Source organism: Sorex araneus, chromosome 7 (genome assembly GCF_027595985.1).
Source record: "Sorex araneus isolate mSorAra2 chromosome 7, mSorAra2.pri, whole genome shotgun sequence".
NCBI lineage: Eukaryota > Metazoa > Chordata > Mammalia > Eulipotyphla > Soricidae > Sorex > Sorex araneus.
In genome coordinates this window covers 65,319,287-65,346,547 of record NC_073308.1, presented here as the reverse complement: position 1 = coordinate 65,346,547, position 27,261 = coordinate 65,319,287, and the positions used below count along the sequence as shown (strand labels likewise).

At 52.8% G+C, this 27,261-nt stretch overlaps 1 protein-coding gene across 3 annotated transcripts in view; it reads left to right on the top strand.

Annotated features, from left to right (window-relative positions):
• Positions 1 to 26,926, top strand: part of SMAD1 (SMAD family member 1) — a 68,925-nt gene extending 41,999 nt beyond the window's left edge. For all 3 annotated transcript variants that reach the window (XM_055144731.1, XM_055144732.1, XM_055144730.1), the window contains exons 3-7: positions 4,685 to 4,942; positions 8,595 to 8,711; positions 13,093 to 13,314; positions 21,071 to 21,327; positions 25,482 to 26,926. In XM_055144731.1, the coding sequence (XP_055000706.1) occupies positions 4,685 to 4,942; positions 8,595 to 8,711; positions 13,093 to 13,314; positions 21,071 to 21,327; positions 25,482 to 25,625 (998 nt within the window). In that variant the 3' untranslated portion in view covers positions 25,626 to 26,926. The remainder of the gene's footprint in view (positions 1 to 4,684; positions 4,943 to 8,594; positions 8,712 to 13,092; positions 13,315 to 21,070; positions 21,328 to 25,481) is intronic.
• Positions 26,927 to 27,261: the final 335 nt, after the last annotated feature.

The following is a 27,261-nucleotide window of genomic DNA, read 5'->3' as shown; positions in this document are numbered from 1 at the left end:
TAGTGGTTGGGGTAAATGTAGGTTTTCTGTTTCCCTACCAGAGTCAGCGCTGACGCTGGAAACGTCCCTCCTCTGCTGGGCTCGGGGAAGGCCGAGGCCGTTGCGCCGCTCCCTGAAACGCCCTGAAATGCCCGCACGGGGTCTCCGGCTGCTCAGCCCCTTTTCCTGCACTCTGCTTTTCCCCTGGCTCTTGAGCGTGGCCCTGGGTACTCGGAGCCTGAGAGTTTCACACCGGCCTCTTATGTGACCCCCTGGCGCCGGCCTGCATGCTCCTCTGTGTGACTCATGGTGGCCCGTGGCTGCTTGGACTCAGAAAGCACCTCCCCTCCCAGCCCTCCACCCCCCCCCCCAACACCCCTACCTCTACCTCGGGAGAAATAACAGAGGCCCGTGAGTTGTGCCTGTGGCCTTATCCTGCCGGCAGATGGGTTGTCCTCTGTGGTTTCTTGCTGGTTTGGGAAAGCTCTGTGTGTGTGTGTGTGTGTGTGTGTGTGTGTGTGTGTGTGTGTGTGTGTGTGTGTGTGCAGGATGCTGGTGGGGTAAGGGCTAGTTCTTGAGAGAGAAGTAGACGGGAAGTTGGTTCCTCTCGATCTCAGGCTGATGCTCAGTTTTACTTTTAGCATCCTTGGTACTAGGCGTCACATGAGAAGAGCCAGGCAGCTAGCCTAAAGGGCTGGAGTCTGTGCCTGGCGTAGCTCAAAGCCCTGAGTTCGATCCCTGACACCACCTGGGCCCGGATCACTGGCAGGTGTGGCCCTCCGGACCTGCGCTCACACCACTGAGTGAATGTGGGCTCCTGCTTCAGAGTGCAGGGGCTCGCTCCCGAGGGACCAGAATTAGCTCTGATCCTCTTTCCCCAGGTGGGCCCTACAGCCATCCCCTTGGTGGAGGGGTGGGGGAGGGGTGGGACGTTGGGATGATGGGGAGGGTGGTTGCAGTCTAGTGCACAGTTGGAGGCACTTTGCGTGTTTGCTTAAAGGAGGTAGATTTCGGGAGGAGGGGTGCCGCTGAGTGCCTGTCCTCCCCTCAGCCAGCGGGACAATAGGCCGGAGAAGTCGGGAAGCTCTGAGTTAATCATCAGCCCTCCGACTGGGCGTTTGGGAAAGTTAGATCCATGCAGGGAGGCTGGGGGGTGGGGTGGGGAAGCCATGGGCTGGGCTGGGGGGATAGTCCAGGAGGTCCAGCGTTTGCCTTGCATGTGGCCGCAGCCACAACCTGGGTTTGGTTCCCTGCACCCCATAGGGTCTCCTGAGCTTTGCCAGGAGTGGCCCTGAGCACAGAGCCAGGAGTAAGTCTTCAGTGCAGCTAGCTGAGGACCCCAACCAAATATGGAGAATTCCATCAGAGTATCAAGAGTTGTAGAGCTAAAGACTTTTTGTTGCTGTTGTGTTGTTTTTTGAGGGGCCACAACTGGTGGTGCTCACGGCTTACTCCTGGCTCTACACTCAGGGATCACTCCTTGCAATACTTGGGGGACCGCTATAGTGTGCTGGGGATCAAACCCAGGCTGGCTGTATGCAAGGCAAATGCAAGCAACTACACCCAGGTGAGGTCGCACAACCTGCTGTACTGTTGCTCCAGCTCCCCCCTTCCTTATTTTATTTCTTAAATATCTAAAAAATATTTTTTAAGTCCTTTCCCCAGGCCAAGAGATAGCACAGGAGCTAAGTTAGCATTTGCCTTGCATGCTGCCAAGTTGGCTGGGACCCTGGTTCAAATCCCTGGCACTGGGCTAGAGGGACAGTACAGTGGATAGTGCATTTGCCTTGCACACAGACAACCCAAGTTCAATCCCTAGTACCCGCATGGTCCCCGGAGCACCTCCAGGGGTAATTCCTGAGCATCGGGTGTGACTCCCTCCCACACCCCAAATATGGCAAATCCCTGGCACCATGTATGAGCCTCTGAGCAGTGCCAGGTGTGGCCCCAACACTCTCTCCAATAAATTAAGACGAAATCCCCTTCCCGTGGCTGTGTTGACTAGAGGTCGGTCACACACACACACACACACACACACACACACACACACACACACACACACACCACCACCACCACCACCACCACCACCACCACCACCACCACCCCTCCCCCTGACTGCAGAGCCCACTCACGGGGGGCCCCAAGCTGCAGCCTCCGGGGTGGTGCCAGGCTGAACCCTGAGCCTCGCCCCAGCCTGCGGGGCTGGGCTCTCCCGCTCCTGTCCCGGACATGGCAGGTGGTGCTGAGGACGGGTTTGATAGACCTGCCACCTCCTGGGTCCCCGGGTGGTCTGCCCTGCTGCCCACTCTCGCCAGATGTGGGGAGCCGGGGTTGGGGGAATAAGCCCCCAAACCAGCGGTGTGCCCACCCCCTTGCCACCCCCAGGCCCTGCCACAGGTTTTTCTCGGTGCCCCATGACCTTTAGCACGGAAACTGCCAGAATATTCTGTCCCACATCTGCTCTTTACACAGCCGCTGGGGGGGTGCGTGCATGCCCCACGGACCACGTGACCGGGGTCCCCTCGGCTCCCTGACCAGAGACCCGTGGCCCGGGAGCGCAGACTAGGTCTCGGTCGAAAGGTTTAGGTCGGCTCTGGACTGGGGCGGCTCGCGGTGGCTGTCCGTGCTGGAAAGTTCTCGGCGCTGGTTCTTTGCAGGGGTGGTCTCCGCTCCTAGCCTGGTGGCCGCCCCGTGCTGAGACAGCCCCTGGGTGGGGGGCGGGGGCGGGTCTCCGTTCCGTTTCCACCTGCTGCGCCCGGCACGGGAAGCCGGACCGCGCCGGGATACACAGGTGCAGGGCGCCCGCACCAGAACCAGAACCGGGACTGTGCCGGGATACACAGGTGCAGGCGCCCTCACCGGAACCAGAACCGGGACCGTGCCGGGATACACAATACACAGGTGCAGAGCGCCCGCACCAGAACCAGAACCGGGACCGTGCCGGGATACACAATACACAGGTGCAGGGCGCCCGCACCAGAACCAGAACCGGGACCGCGCCGGGATACACAGGTGCGGGTCGCCCGCACCGGAACCAGAACCGGGACCGTGCCGGGGTACACAATACACAGGTGCAGGGCGCCCTCACCAGAACCAGAACCGGGACTGTGCCGAGATACACAGGTGCAGGCGCCCGCACCGGAACCAGAACCGGGACCGTGCCGGGATACACAATACACAGGTGCAGGGCGCCCGCACCAGAACCAGAACCGGGACCACGCCGGGATACACAGGTGCAGGGCGCTCGCACCAGAACCGGGACCGAGCCGGCATACACAGGTGCGGGGCGCCCGCACCGGAACCGCTGCCCTGCGCATTGAGGGGGACCCTCCCGGGGGTGAGCGCCGACCTGGGTCCCACCCGCTCTGCCCTCTGACCTGTGAGCAAGGAGCCCGCTCTCTGGTCTGTGGAGTTGTGGCGAGGGTGGGAGTGATGCGGCAGGGCAGCCCCCACTCCCTCACGCACCCCCCCCTGCCCTCCCACACACCCCCACTCTTCTTTCTGTTCCTTTCCACATGTTTGTTCCTTGGTTAGAAGCAACTGGTGTGTCAGGGACAGTGTTAGAATTTGGCAGCTCCGGGTTATGACCCCCACCGCAGGTCTCATGGGGGTCTGCCCGGTGGTCACTTCCTTTCCTCTGTTTGCCCACCCCAGCCCTCCTTCCCCTCTGGCCACCAACCACTCGTCTGTTCTCATGACCTAAAGTGGGTGGATGCCCTGTATTGGGACTGGAAGACTCACTTAGGGAAACTCTTGCATCGTGCCCCGTGCATCACTAAGAGTGACCCCCGAGCACCGCTGTGTGTGACCCGGAAACAAAAAGCCCTTCAGGGCCAGAGAGAGAATAGGACAGAAGTCAGCAGCCTTTGCCTGTGCACTGCCAGCCCCGGTTCAGTTCCCAGCACCATATGGTTTCTGAGCACTGAATTGGGAGTAATCCCTGAGCACTACTGGGTGTGCTTTCACCCCCCTCTTCAAAATAAGTAAACACATTTATGGTGACTATATTTTCACAAATATCAAAAAACTCCTCAATTTCTAGTCTTCTTCAGACCACACGGTGGAATTGTCAGGATGAGATGCGTGCTTCCTGCTCTTTGGTTTTAGTGAATGAAACACCAGGAATAGAGAAACCTTAACTCGTTTTACTTGAGTGTCTTTGGCAGATTTTCCTTGGGCAGTTTGTGGGTGCCACCGGCCTTGTGCATATATTCGTTTGGGACTGAGTCACACCCTGTGGTGCTCAGAGGTGACCCCTGCCAGTGCTCAGGGAACCGTGTGTGGTGCTGGGGATTGAACCTGGGTCCGCCTCATAAAACCCCTTTACCCCTGTTCTCATTCTCCGGCCCATTCTCAGTTTTTTTGCAGGGAGGGCAGCACCCCTGGCTGTGCTCAGGGCTGACTCCTGGCTCTGTGCTCAGGGTCACTCCTGGTGGGTCTCGGGGCACTATACGGGGTTCCGAGGGCCCCGCCCGGGCCAGCTGCGTGCAAGGGAAGTGCCCTCTCGTCATGCAGTCTCTGCAGCGCCCTCAGCAGCAATTTTGAGGCATCTGCAGTCGTCCCTGCGTTTTTCAGCTGCGTGGAGACGGTGCCTCCACGAGCGGGGCTTTGGGCTCGTTCCTTCAGGATGTTTCCGCCGGGTTGGGACGGGACCAGCAGCGTCGTCGCCCTCTCACTGGAGTCTCGATGTTTCTCTCGGTTGCAGTTCTGCCCCCAGTGCTGGTCCCGCGCCACAGTGAATACAACCCCCAGCACAGCCTCCTGGCGCAGTTCCGGAACCTGGGCCAGAACGAGCCGCACATGCCCCTCAACGCCACGTTCCCGGACTCCTTCCAGCAGCCCAACAGCCACCCGTTCCCGCACTCGCCCAGCGCCAGCTACCCCAACTCCCCCGGGAGCAGCAGCAGCACCTACCCGCACTCGCCCACCAGCTCCGACCCCGGCAGCCCGTTCCAGATGCCAGGTGAGTGGGCCGGGGCTGCCCCTCTGTGCTCACCGGGGGGCTCAGCTCCCGGGTCCGGGAGAAGCTGGGAGGCAGCAGGCCCTCGAGTGGTGCCACTGGGGGGTGAGAGCGCTGGAGACACCGCACGGGGGTGGAGGAGCTTGCCTGGCACTCGGCTGGCCCTGGCGCAGTCCTGGGCACCCACCGCCTGTGGTCTGAGGGTCCCTCCTGAGCACCAGGCACCCACTTGTCGCCCACACCCCCCCTCCATCCAGGAGAATAGTAGAGACGAGAAAATCAGCAACTCTGGCCAACTTTGGGCACAACAGCATTTTTTGAGGGCTTTGATGCCCGATGAATTATTTCACTTCAAGTTTCCGGAACTCCCCAAGGACACTCCGGGGAGAACCTCTCGGTTCTGCTCAGTGGGCCATGCCCCCTGCACGCAGGACTGACTCTAGAACCCAGCACGCCAGGGTCTGATTTGCCGTGCCAGGCGCGGATGGCAGACCTGTTTTCCGGGTGGTGCGGGGAGGCTTTGGGACAGCCGCATCCTTCTGAGGGGGGTGTGACTGGTACAGCGGCTGCTGCGGACAAAGGAGGCAAACTAGGGAGCACGACCTCAGAAAAGGACCGTTGCTGCAGGAGCACATGTGCCCCTGCGCCCCCGTAGTTAATTCAACACATCTATGTGGTGACGCAACTCCAAGGAGCGTAGACTTTAACTACAAAGAAATCACCGCTGAAGCGCCGGAAACCAGCTGTCGCTTCACCTCACAAGGGCCAGAGCACAGATGAACAAAAACCGGGGACCTTCCCCTCTTCAGACCTCAGCGGTGCTGCCGGTGCTAAACAGCGAAGTGGGAGTGGTCCTGTCGGAGTCTCGGCGGGTACACAGGTGTCTCAGGGGAAAGGATGGTGCCGGCTGCCTGCCGTAGACCTTGCTCTCGGCTGGGACACACCTGGCCAGCGCCAGTGGTGCAAGAGAAGGAGATGCTGGGACAGGCGTGGCGATCGGGCTGCTTGAAGTGCTGCTGTTGTTGTTGTTGTCACAAGGCCACCCCCGGCTGGGGAGACTCTTAGCACCCGCGCCTGAGTTTCGGAGCCCAGGCCCGCCCCATGCCAGGCGTGTGCTCTGCCACTGCACCACATCCCTGGGCCCTGGGGGACGTCTGCTGGTGCTCAGGGATCACTCCTGGTGGGACTCAGGGGTCATATGGGGTGTCGAGGACCAAGACTGGGTTCGCCGTGTGCAAGGCAAGCCCCCTACCTGCTCCGGCCCTGTATGAGACGTTTTGTTTTTTTTTTAACTGAATTGGAACTTAGTGGCTATTCTGTCTGTCCTCCAAAATTTTTTTAAAAAGGGGGTCACATGTCATACTGCGTTCTTCTATGTATCCCCATCATTGCACTGTAGCACTGTTGTCCCATTGTTCATTGATTTGCTCGAGCGGGCACCAGTAACATCTCCATTGTGAGACTTGTTGTGACTGTTTTTGGCATATCCAATACGCCACGGGGAGCTTGCCAGGCTCTGCCGTGCAGGCGGGATACTCTCGGTAGCCTGCCTGGCTCTCTGAGAGGGACGAAGGAATCGAACCCGGGTCGGCTGCGTGCAAGGCAAAAACGCCCTACCCGCGGTGCTGTCGCTCCAGTCCGTTCCCATCATTATTGCTGTTTTTATTTTAAGCCCAGTTATCTGCCTGGTTGGGTGAATATTTGAGTCCAAAACCATTTAGGACAAGAGTGGGAGGGCCAGGGCGTTGAAACCCCAAGTAGTGTTCTCTAGTGATTGGCTCCCTGTCTTCCTCCCTTTGGCCACTTTGGGGTGGTGGTGGGGCCCCCAAACATGGGGAGAGGGAAGACTCCTACTTGGATTGACACACTGTCCTGGGCCCTACAGTCAGGTACAAGCCAAGTTGACACAAGAGAGGCGAGTGTTGGGGGTGTGGGTGTGGGAGGCCCCCTAGGGGCTGATGCTGAGGTGGCCCCTGGGGCTCGCACCCGCTCCAGCGCAAACCTGGGAGGAACTGGGTCCTAGAGCCGCCGCCCTTCCCCTTTCCCCTAGGCCCCCGGTAGAGCTGAGATGATGCCAGCACTGCAGGGAAGAAAGCGGAGGGAGAGAGGGAAGGGCTCGGGGGAGACCCCAGAACCCCGTCCCTGCACTCGGAGTCCCTGCGGTGTTGGCCACTTCTCAGAGGGAACTCGCAGGGACACCCCCAAGCAGGCTGCCCTGGCTGCTGGGCTCCCGGCGCGGTCTCTGGCCACTCGGAGCTTGTTTTCGGCAGGCGACCCTCCGTGGGAGAAAGCAGAGGCTGGTGACACGACCCAGCAGGCTGGAGCACACGCTTGGCCTGTGGGAGACCCGCTTCCCTCCCAGCACTGCGTGTCCCCCCACCCCCGCCTCCGAGCAGTGCCAGGAGGAACCCCTGGCCCCAGCGCACACTGAGACCCTCCAGCTGTGGCCCCAGACAACAAGCACACAGGCCTGTGCTGCTGTTCTTGGCTGCTGTTTGTGTCTTGCCTGAGTTATCCTTAAGAAACAGGCAGATGGGGCTGGAGCAATAGCACAGCGGGGAGGGCGTTTGCCTTGCACGCGGCTGACCCGGGTTCGAATCCCAGCATCCCATATGGTCCCCTGAGCACCGCCAGGGGTGGTTCCTGAGTGCAGAGCCAGGAGTAACCCCTGTGCATCGCCGGGTGTGACCCAAAAAGCAAAAAAAAAAAAAAAGAAAGAAAGAAACAGGTAGACTCTGAAAGTGAAGACAGGAGCAACAGGTGGAGCCGCTCAGTGGGTGTTTTATTTAACTGTTGATTTTTAAGCGGGGAAGAAGGTGGTCCTGGGAGAGTTCTTGGCATCAGGAAACTCAGTTTCCACCACATGTTGGCCACATAAAGCAAACGAGCCTCAGGGTGCAGAGGTCGGCCACGAGAGGCTCCAGAGCGCCTTTGCTGAAGTCTTCCTGCCACCCTCGGGCTCCAGGGGAAACGGGGAGCCAAGCGGTGAAGGACACGAAAGCGCTCTTTGGACCGATGTTGAAATACTACATGCCTCAAGCTCAACTGCCAGTAACTTTGTAAATCGCAGTTCTTTAACTGAAAAAATAAACGATAAATTACAACCAGAAAGTGCTCTTCCGAGTGTTCCACAGGGCAGGGGCCCGCAGTGGCCCTCGTCTGCCGGGATTCACAGACTGTTCTTTGCCCTCTGCTGACTTTTCACTGACATCACCCCAGGGTAGCAGGTGGGTGGTTGTTTTCAGGAAGTGACGGTCAGTTCTGGCATCTGTAGCATCCATGCTTCTGATGGGGAGGCCAAAACGTGTGTGCTGTGGTATACGTGTGTGTGTGTGTGTGTGTGTGGCGGGAGAGGGTGTATGTGTTGTGCTGTGTGTGCTATATGCAGGCGGTGTATTGTGTGCTGCATTGTGTGTTGTACGTGTGGTATGTTGTATGAATGATGTGTTCTGTGTATGTGGTGTGTACATGATTGTTGTGGGTGTTGTGTGTGTGTATGTGTGTTGCTGGACTTCAAATCCAGGGCCTCCCAGCTGAGGCCAGTGCTGTGCCCCTGAGCCTGGGGTAACAGTTGAATGCCTCACGAGCGTCACTTGGAAGAGCAGCTACATTCTGTCCTTCGCACTCAGAGGTCACTTTTGTTTTCATGTTGTAGCTGATACACCCCCGCCTGCTTACCTGCCCCCCGAGGACCCCATGAGCCAGGACGGCTCGCAGCCCATGGACACGAACCTGATGGCCCCCGCGCTGCCGTCAGAAGTCAGCCGAGGAAGTAAGTGGACTCACCCCCTCTCACATGCCTTCAAGTCAACATTGCTCCATCCCAATGTTGCTTTTTCTCACACTCCTTTTTTTTTCTTCTTTGGCTTTTTGGGTCACACCCGATGATGCTCAGTGGTTACTCCTGGCTCTGCACTCAGGAACTGCTCCTGGCGGTGCTCAGGGGACCATATGGGATGCTGGGAATCGAACCCTGGTCAGCCACATGTAAGGCAAATGCCCTCCCCGCTGTGCTATTGCTCCAGCCCCACAAACTCTAAATGACCAGGTGGAACGACTGGACAGAGACGGTGCCCGGTCAGTGGAGCTGCCCGTGGAAGCAGTTCTTGGGGTCACGAGAGTTTTCCATGAAGAATAAGCGCGAGGATCCTGGATCTCTCTCTCTCTCTTGCGGAGGTCTGGGAACAGATGCGTGGGCGAGTGTGTAGCTTCAACCTGTCGTCATTTTGAAGGGGTGATGAAAAGGCTGTTTCCGTGAAGGACAGACTCGGGATCGGTGACCATCACGATAACAGTGGAGTGGATGCTGCTCGGGGCACCCCGGGACGCGTTCGGGGGCTGCTCTTGTCGCTTGGAGCGTTGTTCGGGAATCCCGTGTATTTCCCTCCCTTCTTTCTAGACGGCGGCGGCAGCTGGACTGCATTGCTCTTATTCTTAATACTCTTAATACTAAGCGTATTAGTTCTCTTCGCCTTCCGCCTGCCCGCCAGAAGGTGGCTGAGTGGGACCGAGCACAACGAGGGTCTGTGCGAGTGAGCAGGAGGCGGTCAGGGCAGGAGGAGATGCGGGAATCGCGCCCCGAGAGCACTCATGCTGGACAGTGGACCCGCGTCCAGGGAACCTCTTGGCCAGGGGCAGGAGCCCAGGGCGCCCCGGCAGGTGGCGTGGGGCTTGGGGTCTGTGTGCATTTTGTGCAGATTGAAACTCAGATGCTATTTTCAGGACCAGAGAGATACGGCAGAGCACAGGGCACCTGCCTTGTATGCAGCCAGCCTGGCACCCGAGACCCCACTGGGAGTGACCCCCGAGAGCCAGGAGCCAGGAGTAAGCTCTGACCACCACTGGGGATGGCCCAGAAAACAAGATCTAAAATGCCGTTTGTTCACGCAGTCTGTTTGGTTTTCGTGTTATCACTTTTTTAAAAAAGTGAGAAGTGCCCCCAAAAATATCAAGTAAAACAATTTTTTGAGGTAAAAAATATGATTATTGTTTCATAAAGATCTGATAGGGACTAGGAAGATGGTACAGGGGATTACGCATTTGCCTTGCATGCAGCCGACCTGTGTTTGATGCCCAGCATTGCGTATGGTCCCCTGACCTCTGCCAGGAGTGATCCCTGAGCACTGGTGGGTATGGTCCCCAAACAAACTAAAGATGTAGTGTGATATCTTAGCATGAAACAGATCTGAGTCGTCCTGGTGGATTCATTTTTTTTAAAAAAAGAATTGGGGCTGGAGCAATAGCACAGTGGGTAGGGCGTTTGCCTTGCATGCGGTCGACCGGATTCGATTCCCAGCATCCCATATGGTCCCCTGAGCACCGCCAGGGGTAATTCCTGAGTGCAGAGCCAGGAGTAACCCCTGTGCATCTCTGGGTATGACCCAAAAAGCAAAAAATATATAAATAAATAAATAAAAAGAATTGGGGGTGGAGCGATAGTACATCGGGCAGGGAGTTTGCCTTGCATGAGGCTGACCCGGGTTCGATCCCCAGCATCCCACAGGGTCCCCCAGGCACTGCCAGGGGTAAGTCCTGAGTGCATGAGCCAGGAGTAACTTCTGTGCAACGCCAGGTTTGACCCAAAAAGAAAAAAAAAAGGATCAAGTGGCACATGCCTTCTTTTTCATTAAAGCAACAAAACATATAGCATAGAGATACTTCAGATTCTTGAGTTGCTTATATATTTTCAAGAGTTTAAAATTGGTGAACTCAAGTAACCTTTCTTAGACCCACAGCATAATAAATCGGAACAGCGCCTGTTAAACTTGCAGGCGTGTTGTCCTTCTCTCGTTGGCTCCGGTGTGGTGGTGCCTGAGGAGGTGAGAATGCCCTATTCTGATGAGCTAACAAATAAAGAACCAGATTGCAGCTGTGGAGAAGGTCTCCCCTCTGCCACGTCTCTGGAATTTGTACTGGGGAGGGAGCACGTTGGCGAGTGGAAATGGGTAGAGTTGGGAGCAGGTTGGCTCATAGCTCACCGCTATCCCTCTGCCTAAATGCTTGGCTTCAGGAAACAGGTCTTCCTGAAGACCCGTTTAAAATGTTTAAGACCTGCTTAAAAATGCTCCTTCAAAGAACTTCAGACTTTTCTCCATGAGACTAAGTTTGTAGCCAGCTGATATTTCCATGAGGAAGAATGCTTTTCTGTTCTTGTTGTTATCTCCTCTGGTGGTTTTGTTCCTGCGGGGGTCAGCAGACTGGAGCCCAAAGGCCAGCCCAGCCCAAGGCTTGTTTTTATAAATAAAGCTTTATTGGAACACGGCCCATGTATTACATATCGTCTGTAGCTGCTTGTGCATTATGGGAGCAAAGTTGAAGAGTTGCAGAAGGGATCCTGCAGCCACAGAACCGATGTGATCTTTGCCAGGCAAAGCTCGCCAGCATTCAAGCTAGCGTCCAACTTCAATGAGCAGAATTTTAAATAATCGTGAGAACTGAGAAGAACCTTCCACAGATAAAGCTTGAGTGACCCAGTGGGCTTAAATGTATAAAAATAGGGGCTGGAGCCATAGCACAGTGAGTCGGGCATTTGCCTTGCACACAGCCGACCCAGGTTCGATTCCCTGCATTCCATATGGTCCCCTGAGCACCGCCAGGAGTGATTCCTGAGTGCAGAGCCAGAAGTAACCCCTGTGCATCACTGGGTGTGACCCAAAAAGCAAAAAAAAAAGTATAAAGTATAGTTAATGCCTGTGTATATATTTCAAATGATCTTTCTCCTTGTTTTCTCTACTCGATCCTACTACAGAGCACTTTTGTTGGTTTTGTTTTGGGGCCACACCCAGGATCACCCAGGGCTTCTGCCTCTGTGCTCCAGGAGCACTCCTGTTGTTGCTCGGGGAGGGGGGAGGGAATATTTGTGGTGCTAGGGATGGAAACCAAGTCAGCTGCACGCAAGGCCAGCGCCTAACTCTGTACTCTCTCCCCGGCCCCAGGAGAGCACATCTTAATCCTTTGTGGAGGTTGGTGTTAAGAAAAAAAATAAACTTTCCCCCCTGTAGTTAGAATTCCTGTGTCTCACAGGTTTTCTTTCCTTTTTTCTTTTTTTTCTTTTTTTTTTTTTAAATAAACTCACTGTGCTTGCAGGAGTGCCGCGTCCTCAGCTCTCTCTCGGCATTCTGGGTGTATTTACGGTACGGATTCCCAGGGTCTCCAAAGCAGCGGTGGCAGAAAGTTTACCACCAAAGGAACCCGGTGTTCAACCCTCCCCGTTGCGACCCGCTGAGGCGGGTGTTCTGTTTGGAGATTTGTTAGTCTTAAGAGATTTGACTTAACAAGCTGCATCCTGTCGGTGAAGTTGGGTAATTTCCATTGTTGGCCCACTCTGGGAGCGCAGAGACGGCCCGCGCACACCTGCTCTGCGGGACGGAAAGCAAATAGGAGGAAGTGAGCGTGAAATCTGGACGCGAGAGATATGATTCATCCCGCAGGAATGGCCAGCTGGCAACCTTTCTTCCTGAGTCTGCGGCCGGCCGGACAGGAGCGCGGCCCTCCGCCCCGCCGGGGTGCTGATTGGCAGCCTGTGGGGTGGAGTAGCAGCGTATCGACAATTAGCACTGGCTTCCCGGGCTTCTCAACAGTGGGGCCTGCTCGGAGCTTCGGGGGGGGGGGGTTGGGCAAAGCTCGGGCGTCTTTGCTGCCCTCCCCGTCGTTCCCCCTTTACCCTCCCTGAGCCGCTGCTTGCACTTCCTAGAGCGAAGGTTCCTGGACTTGCTTGATCTGACTGCGCCCCCTTCAGAAAAAAACAAATTCATTGCCCCCCCTGGAAATCTACTTCCTTTGAGTGAACAAATGGACAGTGGCCCCCTAATTGGAAAACCAAGGTTATGCCCTCCACTCCTGTCGTTCCAGCTGCAGGGGGAGGGTGCAGGGAGCTCTGCCCTCGAGGGGCTCTGTGGGGGGTGGTGTGGGGGCACCTGGGAGCAGCTGGGGTGTCCGAGGGTCATTGCGGACCGTTATTTTCCAGTTCCAGGGGCATGTCACGCCCGGCCCACCAGGGCCCCGTGCAGCGGGCGTCGTCGATCATGTGTTTTGGTTTGGAATAGCCGCTTCCCGTTCCATGGCTTTATTCCGTGGCCATGCTGGGGGGCCCCCCCCTGCCCCACCCAGTCTCGTCTCTCCTGTGCCTGACACGGCGCTTTTCTCTCCTGCAGGTGTCCAGGCCGTGGCGTACGAGGAGCCCAAACACTGGTGCTCTATTGTCTACTATGAGCTCAACAACCGTGTGGGCGAAGCGTTCCACGCCTCCTCCACCAGCGTGTTGGTGGACGGCTTCACCGACCCGTCCAACAACAAGAACCGCTTCTGCCTCGGGCTGCTCTCCAATGTCAACCGCAACTCCACCATCGAAAACACCAGGCGGCACATCGGGAAAGGCAAGTGTGCCCCTTCCCGTGTCTATCTGCCGGGTTTCCGGGCCCCCTCCCCCGCCCCGGCCCCCCTCTCTCCCCAACCAACGTGCTCCTTCCGGTGGCAGAAGGGGGTATTCCGTGCCGAATACCCCCTCATGTACACTGGCTCCAGTTTGCAAACCCTCCTAAGATGTATCATCAGGAAGTTCTTCCCTTTCCAATCAGGGATGTTTGTGGTCGGCCAGCTCGCTGGAGCTGACAGCAATTAGCCAATTTGTCAGCTGACGTGTGGCAGCCCAGGATGTAGCTCAGGGGGTAAAGCACGTGTTTCGCATGTGGGTGGCCCCGGATTCTACCCCCAGCACCACCAGCCCTCCCCTCGATAAAAAATAATTCGGGACCTAAGACTCCAAACAAATTAAAACAAAGAAACCTAATATTCCCAAGTGACTGGGAGAGAGAGGCGAGTGGCTGAAGTCAAAGAAGGCCCGTAGGAAAGTGATGTGAACAGATACGGCTGGCTGTCCTCTGTGCGGGTGAGGACATGGTCACCGCCCGTCCTGAGCCCTGGACTCAGAGATGAGGCAGGTGACCGGAAGCACAGCTACTGGCAGGACCCTGAGTGTTCACTGGGGGGAGGAGACACTCAAGTGTGGAAACGGATTAGAATTCCACCCTGCGAGGTGTTCAGGTGAAACTGTGCTTTTAGTACCACTGTGTGTGTGAATCTCTGTATTCTCACATGTGTTTGTGTGTGTGTGTGTGTGTGTGTTTATGTGTATGTACGTGTGTCAGTTCTTGCCTGGGGTTTCTGCTCTGTCTGCCGAAAGCAGCAGGAGGCACCCAGAGCCAGTGGCCACGGGCAGACGTGCCATCCTGGTCGGCCTCTCTCGCACCGTTTCCCACTCAGAGGGCCCCGGGCTCCTGGGACCCAGGGCTGAGACAGGCAGCAGAGGATTTGGGTAAGAAGGTGGGTGGGGCTGGTCTACTCTTCCAGGCTTTTAATGCTTGAACGTGAGGAGGTTCCGATGAAAAGATGCGTAATGCGGAACAAGTCTCCTGTCGTTCCTGGGCCCGGGGAAGTGGCTCAGAGGGCTGGCCGTGGGCTTTGCATGTTGAGGCCTGGGCTGTAGTGCTGGCCAAGCTGCCCACCAGTCTCCAGCGTGGCTGGACGTGGCCTCAAAACCGACAGACAGAACCTGGTGTCACTCCTGACCCACTACGCGATTCTGAGCAGGCAGGACTGAATCCTGAGGCCACGATTGGGTCTGCAGGCGTGGCTGGAGCGCGGACAGCAGATTGTTTTTTGTTTGTTTGTTTGTTTGTTTGTTTTTTCTTTTTGGGTTACACTCGGTGATGCACAGGGGTTACTCCTGGCTCTGCACTCAGGAATCACCCCGGCGGTGCTCAGGGGACCATATGGGATGCTGGGAATCGAACTTGGGTTGGCTGCATGCAAGGCAAACGCCCTGGTGCTATCGCTCCAGCCCCGCGGATGGCAGACAGGATGGAAGGATTACATCACTGTCAGATGTTCAGGTCCCCCCAGGCTCCTCATATCCAGTGGCATAAACGAAGAAGCGAAGAAGCAGTTGCCATTCATTTGTCGGGACAATATGGTCAGCGTCCCCCGGTGTGAAAATAACGCCCCAGGACCAGAGCCATAGTACAGCCGGTAGGGCACTTGCCTGCACGCAGCCCACCCAGGTTCAGTTCCCCTGAACATCACGAGGACTGAGTCCTGAGCACAGATGTGGCCCACGCACACCCTCGCAGAATATCAGCCTGCCTCCTGGCAGGTCGCAGGGAAACGCTGAAATCATAGTGGCTGAGCCACAGCGAGCGTGACGGAAGAGACGCCCAGCCTGTGTGACGTCGCAGCGGGGCAGCCCCCTAGAGGGTCCCCTCCCCACTTGTGCGTGGTCAGCTAGTAGGGTGACCTCTCTGCTCACGGACGCTGACTGCGGGGTCTCAGGAGGGGCGCATCCCGAGCCGCAGAGAGAGCTCGGCGCCCCAGTGTCTGTCTTGTGCACAGCCAGGCCGGCTTCCATCCCTGGCACCGCATCTGATCCTCTGAGCACGGGGCTGGGGGTCCGGGAAGCGAGGGTACTCTGGCTGTGCTGTGTGGAAGGGCAGCTCCGGCTTCAAGGGAAACCGCGCTCAGGGACCCAGGGGGCCGCCGACATGGTGAGAAGGAAATGCACGCGTGTGTACCTGTGGTGTGTACGTGTGTGCTGTGTGGTGTGTGCATGCCATATGTGTGTGTGCTGTATGGTGTGTGCATGCGTGCCACGAGGTGTGTGTGTGTGTGTGTGTGTGTGTGTGTGTGTGGTGCTTATATGTGTGCATGTGTGCGAGGTGCATGCGTGTGCGTATGTGTGTGCATGTATGCAGTACGTGCGTATATGCATGTGTGTACATGCAGTGTGTGCGTGGTGCGTGTGTGCGAGTGTGTGCATCTATTTAAAGCAACCCTGAAACTGAGGATGCATGATTAGACGGGGGTTCTTCAGCATTTCTTTGTCCTATTTTAAACTAGCCTGTAAACTTTATTTTCTTCTTTCCAGAGTAAACATTTCTACAAATGGCCCACTATGATATTTAGAGCAGTGGGACTTAAAGTTTTAAAGGCTATTAATAGCGGCTTCAAAGGCATTGGAGATGAAGTTTAACTTTTATGAACCTTGAAGGAAAAAAAAATACACAATTCCTAAAACAGGAATTTCTGGCTCATTTTTTCTTACTATGACTAAGGAAGAAATGAATTTAATAAATGCTAGAACTCAGGTTCATGACATATAGCTATCTCTCTGTGGTCTGCTGCCCTTGACATGGTGTGTGTGTGTGTGTGTGTGTATACATAGATATACCAATACATATATATGTGTGTGTGTATATATATATATATATATGCCAATCTTGGATACATTTGTTTTGGCAGGACATAATTTTCATCAAGTTCTAAAGATGAACAGGAACCCCAAAAAATAATAATAATTTAAAAAAAAAACTTTTCTAAAACATCCCTGTGAACAATTAGGAGGAAAGTAGTGATTACTGGAATGTTGTAATTCAAATGAATCCCCTCTCTGGGGTTATAATTGTGGGAAATAAGCCAAAATAATCATTATTTTCTGATGCTTTGATAGAATATCTTGGGATAGACTCTTGAATTGAAATTAGCAGGTCAAAAGCTCAAGGTACATTTTGGCCAAATTACTTTCCAGAAAGCTTTTATTAATTTCCACCCATACCAGAAGTGTTCCCGCGGCTCAGTATTGCTTATAGTCATTGTGTGTCTATGCAAATGATCTGATTGATTATCTAGAAGCCCCAAAGGATCGATTTTTATGAATTTCATGTCAGTTTACTGTAGCGGTGACCAGTTTGAAAGTACAATATAAAGGAAATCATATTCCCAGTAGCAACAGAGAACACAGATTTCTTGGAATGAGTCTGCAGTAGCAGTGTGTGAGAATACTGCGAAGAAAGCCACATTATTCAGAGAAAGAACATTTGAATAAATAGGCAGTCAGTGCATTGTGCAGAGATGACTTAATATTGTTAGACCACTTTAAAGATATTATTCTTCCCAATTTAATTTATAGTTTTAAACTATCCATGTCAGAATAACAGTGTAATTTTTTTTTTGAAAGCTGGAAAATGTTTTCTGAACATTACCGGGTAGGACACTACTCGGAATAACAAGTGATAAAAACTCAGATAAGCGATAACAACTCAGATCATTGGAAATAGCTGCATTTTAAAGTAAAGGAGAAAAGAGTCTTAACGGGAGGCTTAGTAAAACATGAAACTACAATTAAATCAATGTGTAGGCAAAACCTCGGAACAACCTCCCAGCTGTCCTGAGCTTAAGATTTTAATATATGTTAAGTGAAACATAAAAGGTCACATCTAATGGTTCTGCAGCAACAAAGGTGACTTCTGGGTGAGGTCGAGGGGCGACGTCGGATGTCCCCGGGGATGCAGAGAGATGTATGAGTTGCAAGCCAAGAGGCTGGGAGGGAGTAGATTTCACTAGCGGGCTAAGACACTTCTTTAGCGTTTCAAGTATTAAGAGAGATCAGAACCGTTTTAACTGAAAGATTTCACAGTTCTTTAAGTTGAAAAAAAGAACAGTAGCTCTGGGGCCAGAGAGCTGGTCCAGCCGGAGAGGCGCCGGCCTCGCATGCAGCCGCCCTGGACTTGGTCCCTAGCACTCACTGCACCTCACACAGTCTCCCGGGCTGTCCCAGGGGTGGCCCCTGAGCACACAGCCAGGAGGAAGCCTTGGGTATCACCGGGTGCAGCCCCAACACTGAAAAAAATGAATAGAGTCAAGAATACCATGAACAAAATGAAAAACTGGGGAACACCTGCAGAAACGAATTGTGGGAGCTGAGAGCACAGAGCAGGGAAGGTGCCTGCTTGCCTTGCATGCAGCTGACCCCGCCCCGCCCCAGGTACCCCCGTGGTCCCTCCAGCGCCACCAGGACAGATCCCTGAGAACAGAACCAGGAGTCCTCAAGTACCAAAACGCCCACCCCCCAGATTTTGTCCTACCTTTCTTGTATATGTACCTCATTAAGAGTAATAACAGAGCTAGAACCCCAGTGGGATCAACAGAAATGATTAACTTTCCAGAAGCACAGAGGATTATGAATCTACAAATATACATCCAGCCTCGCGTGCAGATTAAGAGGGTATTGTTTTCCAGGGATAAATCAGGAAAATTTTGTTTTTATTTTAAACTGACTCAAGACTGACCTGGATGAAATCAGGAGAGAGGCATTTATACACTGCTGGCAAGGATGTAAATCGAGACAAGCATTCTGAAAGTGGTTTGGCCAAAGTGAATCAAAAGTCTTCGATCCAATGATTTACCTTCCAGGAATCTCTCCTAAAGATATTATCCAAAATAAGCAGACATGAATCATGGCATTGTTACAACAGTAGAAAAGTAGTATCCGCACAATGGTTTAAGTAAGGGGAGAATGGGTAAATAAATTGGTTTATAGCCAGACAATCAGATATATTTTTTTTTAATTTTGGAGTTTGGGGGCCACCCGATAGCATAGCGGGTAGGGCATTTGCCTTGCAGATGGCCAACCCGGGTTTGATTCCCAGCATCCTGTATGGTCCCCCAGCACCGCCAGGAGTAATTCCTGAGTGCGTGAGTAATTCCTGAGTACATGAGCCCGGAGTAACCCCTGTGCATCGCTGAGTGTGACCCAAAAAGAAAAAAATAATTTTGGAGTTTAGGGGCCATATCGGATGATACCAAGGAGCTACTCCCCAGCGTGGGATCATTCGGTTCCCAGGATCAAATCTGGGCCTTTTGTAAATCAGGCTGGCTCTCAGTCTGAATGTTTAAATGAGAATTCCTGATGTTATAGTCCGAGCAAAATAATAATACACAAAGTACTCCAATTATTGTCTCTGTACCAGGTAGAAAAGCGGGCTTCTGGCCCAGCAACTATTTAATTATTGTAGGAATCTAGCCAATGTGTACATACAAATTCCGCACATAATATTTTGTGTGGGACAGTTGTTGCAACATTGACTATGCCAGGGCAGAGTTCTGTGTCAGGGACACCGTGTGAAGCCGCGTGGGCAGTGGGGGTGACCCTGTGCTGGGTGGCTGGGAGAAGCCCCCTGCGTGGTTGGGGCTTTGCCAGGACGGTTTTCCCCTCTTTCCTTTTTCTGAGGGCCGGGCACTCTCCATTTCCTGTGCTACTGGTGCTGCTCAGCTCACCGGGAGGAGTTTGGAGCAGATGGCGGTTTGGTCAGATCAGACTGCACACAGGGAATCATCTTTCTAGTAGTGTGGAATTTTTCCCCCTGGATCCAGCTCTCAGCAATACTTCTTCCGCCTGTGGTTTTCTGGTTCACTTCTTTTAGCTTCCCCCCCCCCCTCCTACCCACCGGTTTTAGCTGCAGACTTAAAGCAAGAAAGGATAAGGGACAGAGATGTGTAGGATCTCATCATAGAGCCCAGCCTTATTATGCTGCTGTATTTTTTTTAATGCAGGAGTACTGCTTTTTATTCAGCCATTGATTAAGCTGATTGAATTGGTGTGCTATTGTATGTTGAAGAGCCAGGACTGCTTTTACTCCATGGCCAAGTAGGGTCTGAAGACACTCTCAAGGGCACGGGGAGACAGTCCAGGGTTAAGGTGTCTACCTTGCACGCAGTAGACTCCATCTCTAGCACCTCATAAGGTTCCTTCCCAAAGCACTTTCGGGAGTGATCACAGCCAGGAGTAAGCCCTGAGTACCGGGAGTGATCACAGCCAGGAGTAAGCCCGGAGTACCAGGAGTGATCACAGCCAGGAGTAAGCCCTGAGTACTGGGAGTGATCACAGCCAGGAGTAAGCCCTGAGTACCAGGAGTGATCACAGCCAGGAGTAAGCCCTGTGTACCGGGAGTGATCACAGCCAGCCAGGAGTAAGCCCTGAGTACCGGGAGTGATCACAGCCAGGAGTAAGCCCTGAGTACCGGGAGTGATCACAGCCAGGAGTAAGCCCTGAGTACCGGGAGTGATCACAGCCAGGAGTAAGCCCTGAGTACCGGGAGTGATGACAGCCAGGAGTAAGCCCTGAGTACCAGGAGTGATCACAGCCAGGAGTAAGCCCGGAGTACCAGGAGTGATCACAGCCAGGAGTAAGCCCTGAGTACCAGGAGTGATCACAGCCAGGAGTAAGCCCTGTGTACCGGGAGTGATCACAGCCAGGAGTAAGCCCTGTGTACCAGGAGTGATCACAGCCAGGAGTAAGCCCTGTGTACCAGGAGTGATCACAGCCAGGAGTAAGCCCTGAGTACCGGGGTGATCTCAGCCAGGAGTAAGCCCTGTGTACCAGGAGTGATCACAGCCAGGAGTAAGCCCTGTGTACCGGGAGTGATCACAGCCAGGAGTAAGCCCTGTGTACCGGGAGTGATCACAGCCAGGAGTAAGCCCTGTGTACCGGAAGTGATCACAGCCAGGAGTAAGCCCTGAGTACCGGGGTGATCTCAGCCAGGAGTAAGCCCGGAGTACCAGGAGTGATCACAGCCAGGACTAAGCCCTGAGTACCGGGAGTGATCACAGCCAGGAGTAAGACCGGAGTACCAAGGTGATCTCAGCCAGGAGTAAGCCCTGAGTACTGGGAGTGATCACAGCCAGGAGTAAGCCCTGTGTACCGGAAGTGATCACAGCCAGGAGTAAGCCCTGAGTACCGGGGTGATCTCAGCCAGGAGTAAGCCCGGAGTACCAGGAGTGATCACAGCCAGGACTAAGCCCTGAGTACCGGGGTGATCTCAGTCAGGAGTAAGACCGGAGTACCAAGGTGATCTCAGCCAGGAGTAAGCCCTGAGTACCAGGAGTGATCACAGCCAGGAGTAAGCCCTGAGTACCGGGGTGATCTCAGCCAGGAGTAAGCCCTGAGTACCGGGGTGATCTCAGCCAGGAGTAAGCCTTGAGTCTTGCTGGGTACAGCCCATCGGTCCCCCACATCCCCGACTCCATACACTATCAAAAGGCAATCACTGCCTTTATTACTGATTTTTTCGTTTTTATGAGACCTTGTCATGTCATTTCCTAGAAAGCTACTCATGCAGGCTGACATAGGGACACTGTATGAACTGATCCAGTGAGCTAAGATCTTATCTGCGTTGTGCAAGATTTTGAGGGCCTGTGTTTAATTAGCCACCCTTGGAATCCACGCGCATTTGTCCAGGGGAGCCGCCCAGAGGCACGCAGCGTCTCTGCACACGGCGGCCTAAACCCCTGTGCCATCCGCAGGCGTGCACCTCTACTACGTGGGCGGGGAGGTCTACGCCGAGTGCCTCAGCGACAGCAGCATCTTTGTGCAAAGTCGGAACTGCAACTACCATCACGGATTTCACCCCACGACCGTTTGCAAGATCCCGAGTGGCTGCAGCTTGAAAATTTTCAACAACCAGGAATTTGCTCAGCTCTTGGCGCAGTCTGTGAACCACGGCTTCGAGACGGTCTACGAACTCACCAAAATGTGCACCATCCGCATGAGCTTCGTGAAGGTAAGTGGGCTCTGCGGGAGCTCACTCTGGCTGTGTCCTGCCCCCCTCTACCCTCCTCCCCTCACTCCCCCCTTCCCCCCGTTTAAGTCTGCACCCTCTGCTGTGTATCTGAGAAAGCAGTTTCCAGCAACACTCTGCTTTCACCAGGCTGGCGACATTCATCATTAGGGGACATTAGGCTTAAACACTCAGAGCAGCAGCTTTGGTGACTTCTCTTCATGCTAAGAGCACTAGTTGAGGGGTTGGAGCGATAGCACAGCAGGTAGGGCATTTGCCTTACATGCAGCTAACCCAGGTTCAGTTCCCAGCATCCCATATAGTCCCCCGAGCACTGCCAGGAGTAATTCCTGAGTGCATGAGCCAGGAGGAACCCTGTGCATCGCCGGGTGTGACCCAAAAAGCAAAAAAATAAAAATAAAAATAAAAAAGGTGCTAGTTGAGCCCTTGTCTATCAGAATACGTTCTGCTCTATCTTAAACAGATTTCAGTGCCCGGGTGTCCCAGTGGATCAGTTCAGTCGTCAATCCCCCTTTCCTTTTTATTCCATTTTAAAAGTACCTTTCTGATGACAGCGCTTAGGTTTCACCAGTAAACAGGTGAACTTTTGGTTAAAAATAAAGACTTGTGATGCTGAAACTCAGTTTTGATCAGTCTGGGTTTGATTTTGGAGTTTTTTTTTTCTTGAGTTCTAATTTGAGGCCATTTGAGTTAATTTGATTTAATTTAAGTTAATAAGGAGCCAGAGTGATAGTCGAGCAGGTAGGGAGCTTGGCTTGCACGTGGCTGACCAGGATTCTTTCACTCCTGGTACCACACGGGGTCTCTGAGTCTGGCCAAGGATGAACCCTGAGCACAGAGCCAAGAGTAAGCCCTGAGCACCGCCAGGTGCGACCCCAAACACTGTAGCACTGTCGCCCCGTTGTTTATCGGTTTGCTCAAGTGGGCACCAATAGCGTCTCCATTGTAAGACTTGTTGTTACTGTTTTTGGAGTATCCATTACGCCATGGGGAGCTTGCCAGGTCTGCCATGCGGGCAGGATACTCTCGGTAGCTTGCTGGGTTCTCCGAGAGGGGCAGAGGAATCGAACCCCGGTCAGCCACATGCAAGGCAAACGCCCTACCCGCTGTACTGTCACTCCAGTCCTCGACCCAAAACAAACAAACAACATGTTTTGAGTTAATATGCCCCTGTCCCAAAGAGAACCAGGGGCCTTGCTGGAGGCGTGAGGAGGGAGAAGGGAGTTGAAGACGGTCCTCCACAAACCTTTCCCTTGCTCCCGCCTCTTCCGAGGCAGAGTGATGCTGGCTTTGCCACTGAAACGTGAAAGATCTCTTTTCTTTAATTAAACATCGGATTGAATTTCACCCACCATCAGTACGTTCATTCTGGTGGCTGGCGGGCTTTCGTGAGTTCTCAGAGAGGAACCTGCATCCACTGTTAGCTTGTGGAACAGAACTAATTATATATTGGGTGAGGCAATCCCCTTTCATGTCTTCGCTTCAGAAGCTCAGCTCACTTGTTGCTAAACCTGTTCTGTAATGCGTGTATTACAGAGGGCAATTTTGGAGCCTTACTTTGTTCATCCTCCTTTACATCAAAGACATCTGATTTTTCTTTTCCCTCCCACATCGTGGACTCCTATTAGCAGATTTTCAGCATGTTCTCTTACTGCCTGTTCTCACAAAATATACTTTGCTGCTGAGCCTGGTACTTTATTTTCTCTTAGTGTTAAAGAGGTTTTGTGGTTTGGTTTTGTTTTTTTTTTCAAGTGGGTGACCTATATACCGTGTTCCAGTGAGTTTACCAAAACTTCTCTCGTTCATGATTAACAGTCTCTGTTGAATCTGACTTGGCCTGCTCACCAGCATAAATGTTAAAGGTGAGCAAGTGATGTGCGAGCAGCGTATCAGCTTTGTTTTCTGCTTTGGAGGAAGGAAGAGGCCGAGGTTCTCGTCCGTCTGCCTTGCTAGGTGCCGTTCAGGCAGGGTCAGCATCTTCGGAGTAGGTGGGTGGAGCCGGGGGCTGGGGTTCTCATTACTCAGGCCCCTTGAAGAGTCAGTTGTTCTCACGGGACCACACTAGACGAAATTTATGACTCCGAGGCTCCAATAGGCTCTCGCCTCACGCTCACTTCATATTGATGACCCAGGCAGTTCTGATGATCCTGCCTTTTACACAGTTGGCTCTGCTTTGGGCTAAGAGAGCCTTAGCCTATCAAACGCTTCCGGCGCGAGTGCTTATATGCATGCGGAGTTGGTTAGGTTTTATTCGCCCGGCACAGAGGACTTGCACGCTCCCAGGGAAGGGAGAAAGGTAAACTGGCCCGTGTTGTCTCTGGCTTCAAGGTGCTGTGGATGCTCTACTCTCTGTTTCATTGTTGGAGGGGTCAACCCCCTATCCTGCATGTCACTAGGAAGCCACCTTTGGGGGCTTAGGACAAATACAGCTTAATAAAAAAAAACTCCCTAGTCTGATAAATGACAGCCACTGTGCAGACGGCAACATCTTTGAACTCTGTCACTGGTGACACTTCTTTCCATTGCTGTAAGGACTGCGCCGTCCTTAGCATCTTCGGGAAATGGTATAGAGCACTTTGCGGATAGAACGGCCAGTCTGGAGCTTTGCTAAAGACGGATGCATATTTTATCAATTATTTGCACAGTGATGACTCCTTCTGGGAAAAATCCGGGTCAGTTCAGCTGAGTAGTGTTTCTAGAGCTTGTGGTAGATGTTGGAGATCAGAGATGAAATAAGACCTGATCCCTGCCTTCAAAGAATTCACTTTCTACCGGAAGAAACCAGCGCAGAAAAACATTCAAAGATTAAAGTGGGCAGAGAGAGTGGACAGGGATCAAGGCTCTTGCCTTGCAGCCAGCCCCAACACCATGTACTGCCCCCAAGCATAACCAGGGTCACTCCTGGGCACAGAGCTGGCGATAGCCCCTGATGCTGCTGGGTATAAACCCCCCAAGCAAAAACTGGGATAAAGCAAGCAGTTTGTTGAGATATATATACAAGTGCAGGGTTGTGTAGAGATAAGCCACTCATCTGTCAACTAGCACTCTGCCTCCTGCTGTCCCACAGAAAACAGGACGGCTTCTGTTGGTCTTCCCCATGCCAGAGTTTCTGAGCTTTTGCAATCGTTAAATTGCTTTCTTGCATAGAGACTGCTACCGAACTTTCTCTTAATTTCGTAATCCTGAAGGTGTCTGGCAAGTCAGTGATAAAGGGAGCTTCGGATGGGGCAGAGGTGGGCTGCCAGCAGTAATGCTTCCGGGTACTTACCCGCTCTTGCTGGCCTGCTCTAAGGGCAAGAGACCAAGAGTGGAGTGTGGACGGGAAGGAGAAAGAAGCAGAATGGCAATTTGTCCTTTTCCTTCTTTGATAATAACACGAGCGTTTTATCATAATGATTACAAGACTGTTATTTTTAATAATGGGCACGGAAAGTGCAAGGTGGTTTTAACACCTTCGTGATGTATTTTTAAATTGATGTTTCCCACGACCAGTACTTTTTTGGTTTTGTCTTCCTTGGCACCACACCTGGCCTTACTGAGTGCTGGCTCTTGGGAGCACTGGGTACCATGGAGTAACGGGGTTCCGTGTGCCAAGCTTCTTTAGCCTTCTTTTTTTTTTCTTGCTTTTTGGGTCACACCCAGAGATGCACAGGGGTTACTCCTGGCTCTGCACTCAGGAATTACCCCTGGCGGTGCTCAGGGGACCATATGGGATGCTAGGAATCGAACCCGGGTCAGCCGCGTGCAAGGCAAATGCCCTACCCGCTGTGCTATTGCTCCAGCCCCTTCTTTAGCCTTCTGAACTGTCTCCCTAGCCCCAGATCGGTGCCTTTTAAAATAATATATATTTTTTTCTGGTTTTACTTTATTGCTATGCACATTGGTGGAGACTAGCTTCGCTTCGGCGGGACAGGACTTGTGGAATCCGGAATTCACGGGTGGGCTTGGGCAACCACTGAACACCCCCTCACCCCCACCACCCCCAAAATGGACGGGCAAGCTGTGTGGGCTTTCTGTGCGTGTGGAACGCCACGGCGCTTCCTTCAACGTGCCTGAGGATGTGAACCCTCTTTTAATTGCTGCATGGGCCCTGCTGCGTCCAGCCCGTGGGGTGACTGCCAATCTGTTGCTTCTAGGGCTGGGGAGCGGAGTACCACCGCCAGGATGTCACGAGCACCCCCTGCTGGATTGAGATCCATCTGCACGGACCCCTCCAGTGGCTGGATAAAGTCCTCACCCAGATGGGCTCGCCACATAACCCCATTTCCTCCGTGTCCTAAACCACCGCTGGCTGCTGCCTCTGGCGAACTCTTGAGCCTTGCACGTACTTGAAGGATGGACGAAACGGACACCGGACGGACAGACAGACAGACAGACAGACAGACAGACAGACAGACAGACGGGATGGAGAACTGCCAAGGAGTCTCGATTATACTTGACCTCTGTGACCAACTGTTGGATTCTGAAATTTACAAACCGTGGTAACATACTGTTGATCTCAAGAACCTGTTAAGTTTACATGGTAACATTCTATTGTAAAACCGCCCTAAAAGCAGACTCCCAGCGGACTGGGCCTCTAAAGGAAAGAGGGAGAGACGGTCAAGCCAAGGACAAATCAGGTGATCAGAAAACCAGTCCTAAGGGTTGCTTTCCCCCCCCCCCTTCTGTTTGGCACTTTAAGATCATCATCTGGCAAAAGTTTCGCATTAATAGCTCTCCTGGAGTGTGTTTTTATCAGGTTTGGAGCCCATGCTGAGTTGGTTCCCCCCCCCCCATGGGATTTCATGATCTTTTAAAATTGTTGGTTTAGTCATGGGTTTCTGTTTGTTTTTTTAAGTAAAGGTTAATCTCGATGCTATACATAGTAATCTTTCTAAAAATGGTATGCTGACAATACTGCAGTCAAAATAATGTTAGGCATATGCTCTTTGCAAAATATATATGTACAGAATATTTGGACGTTAAGAGTTGATTAGGCTAGTGGGCTTAGGCAGATTGGAGGGGCGGGGGGGTGGGAGGTGCCAGGCACAGTTGTAGAATATCCTGTAAAAAGTCCGTTGGTTGCTTTAAAGAAACTAACTGATGTCTGAGTTTTGCTGTGTTTCCATTTTTTTTAAAAAAAAAGAGATTTTACCCTGTACCGCACCCCCCAAACCCTCCCCCCACCACATCTATTCTCTCCAAAACAGCACTTTTGCAGTTGGTTATTTCAGCTAACTGTGAGAGCAAATGAATAATTCCTGCTATTCTAAATTGTACTGCCTCTGTGTTTCAATACCAATCGTACTGAGGGCTGGATCTTAATCAGCAGGTTTTTATGGCGCTTACAGTACAGGAATAGGCTTTCATTTTCACACCAGTGGTTTGCCAAACCGAGGGACTCTGTTAAATATTTGAAAGATTTAAAGAACATCTGCTTAAATCCGTTTCAAACTTAATTTCTTTGTACTATGGTTGTTTTATTTTCCTTCTGCTAATCTTTTATATTTACTTAATGCTCTCATCCATTGAATACTTTTATTCCCAAACTAGTGGGGGTTTCTCTACTGGAGATTTTAAATAAACCTGTCATTATTGCTTACTTTGATTAAAAATGTGTTGTTTCCTTCTCTCACACACAAGATTTTCAGGAGGATAGGTCCTCTTTGGATGAGGTTTATTTCCCAAGCATCCCTTGACAAACATCACTAACTAAATTATGACTCCAGAGGCAGGAAGACTGAATCTCAAGGCATGTAGGAATTCAGGGGGGAAAAATATATGAAACTTGAAAAATTAAGGTAACTTGACCCCCCTGATTTAAATGCATACACTTGGCTGCATGAAGAATTTCCACAGAAGGGGCTGGAGCGATAGTATAGCGGGTAGGGTGTTTGCCTTGCACGCGGCCAACCCGGGTTCAAATCTCAGCATCCC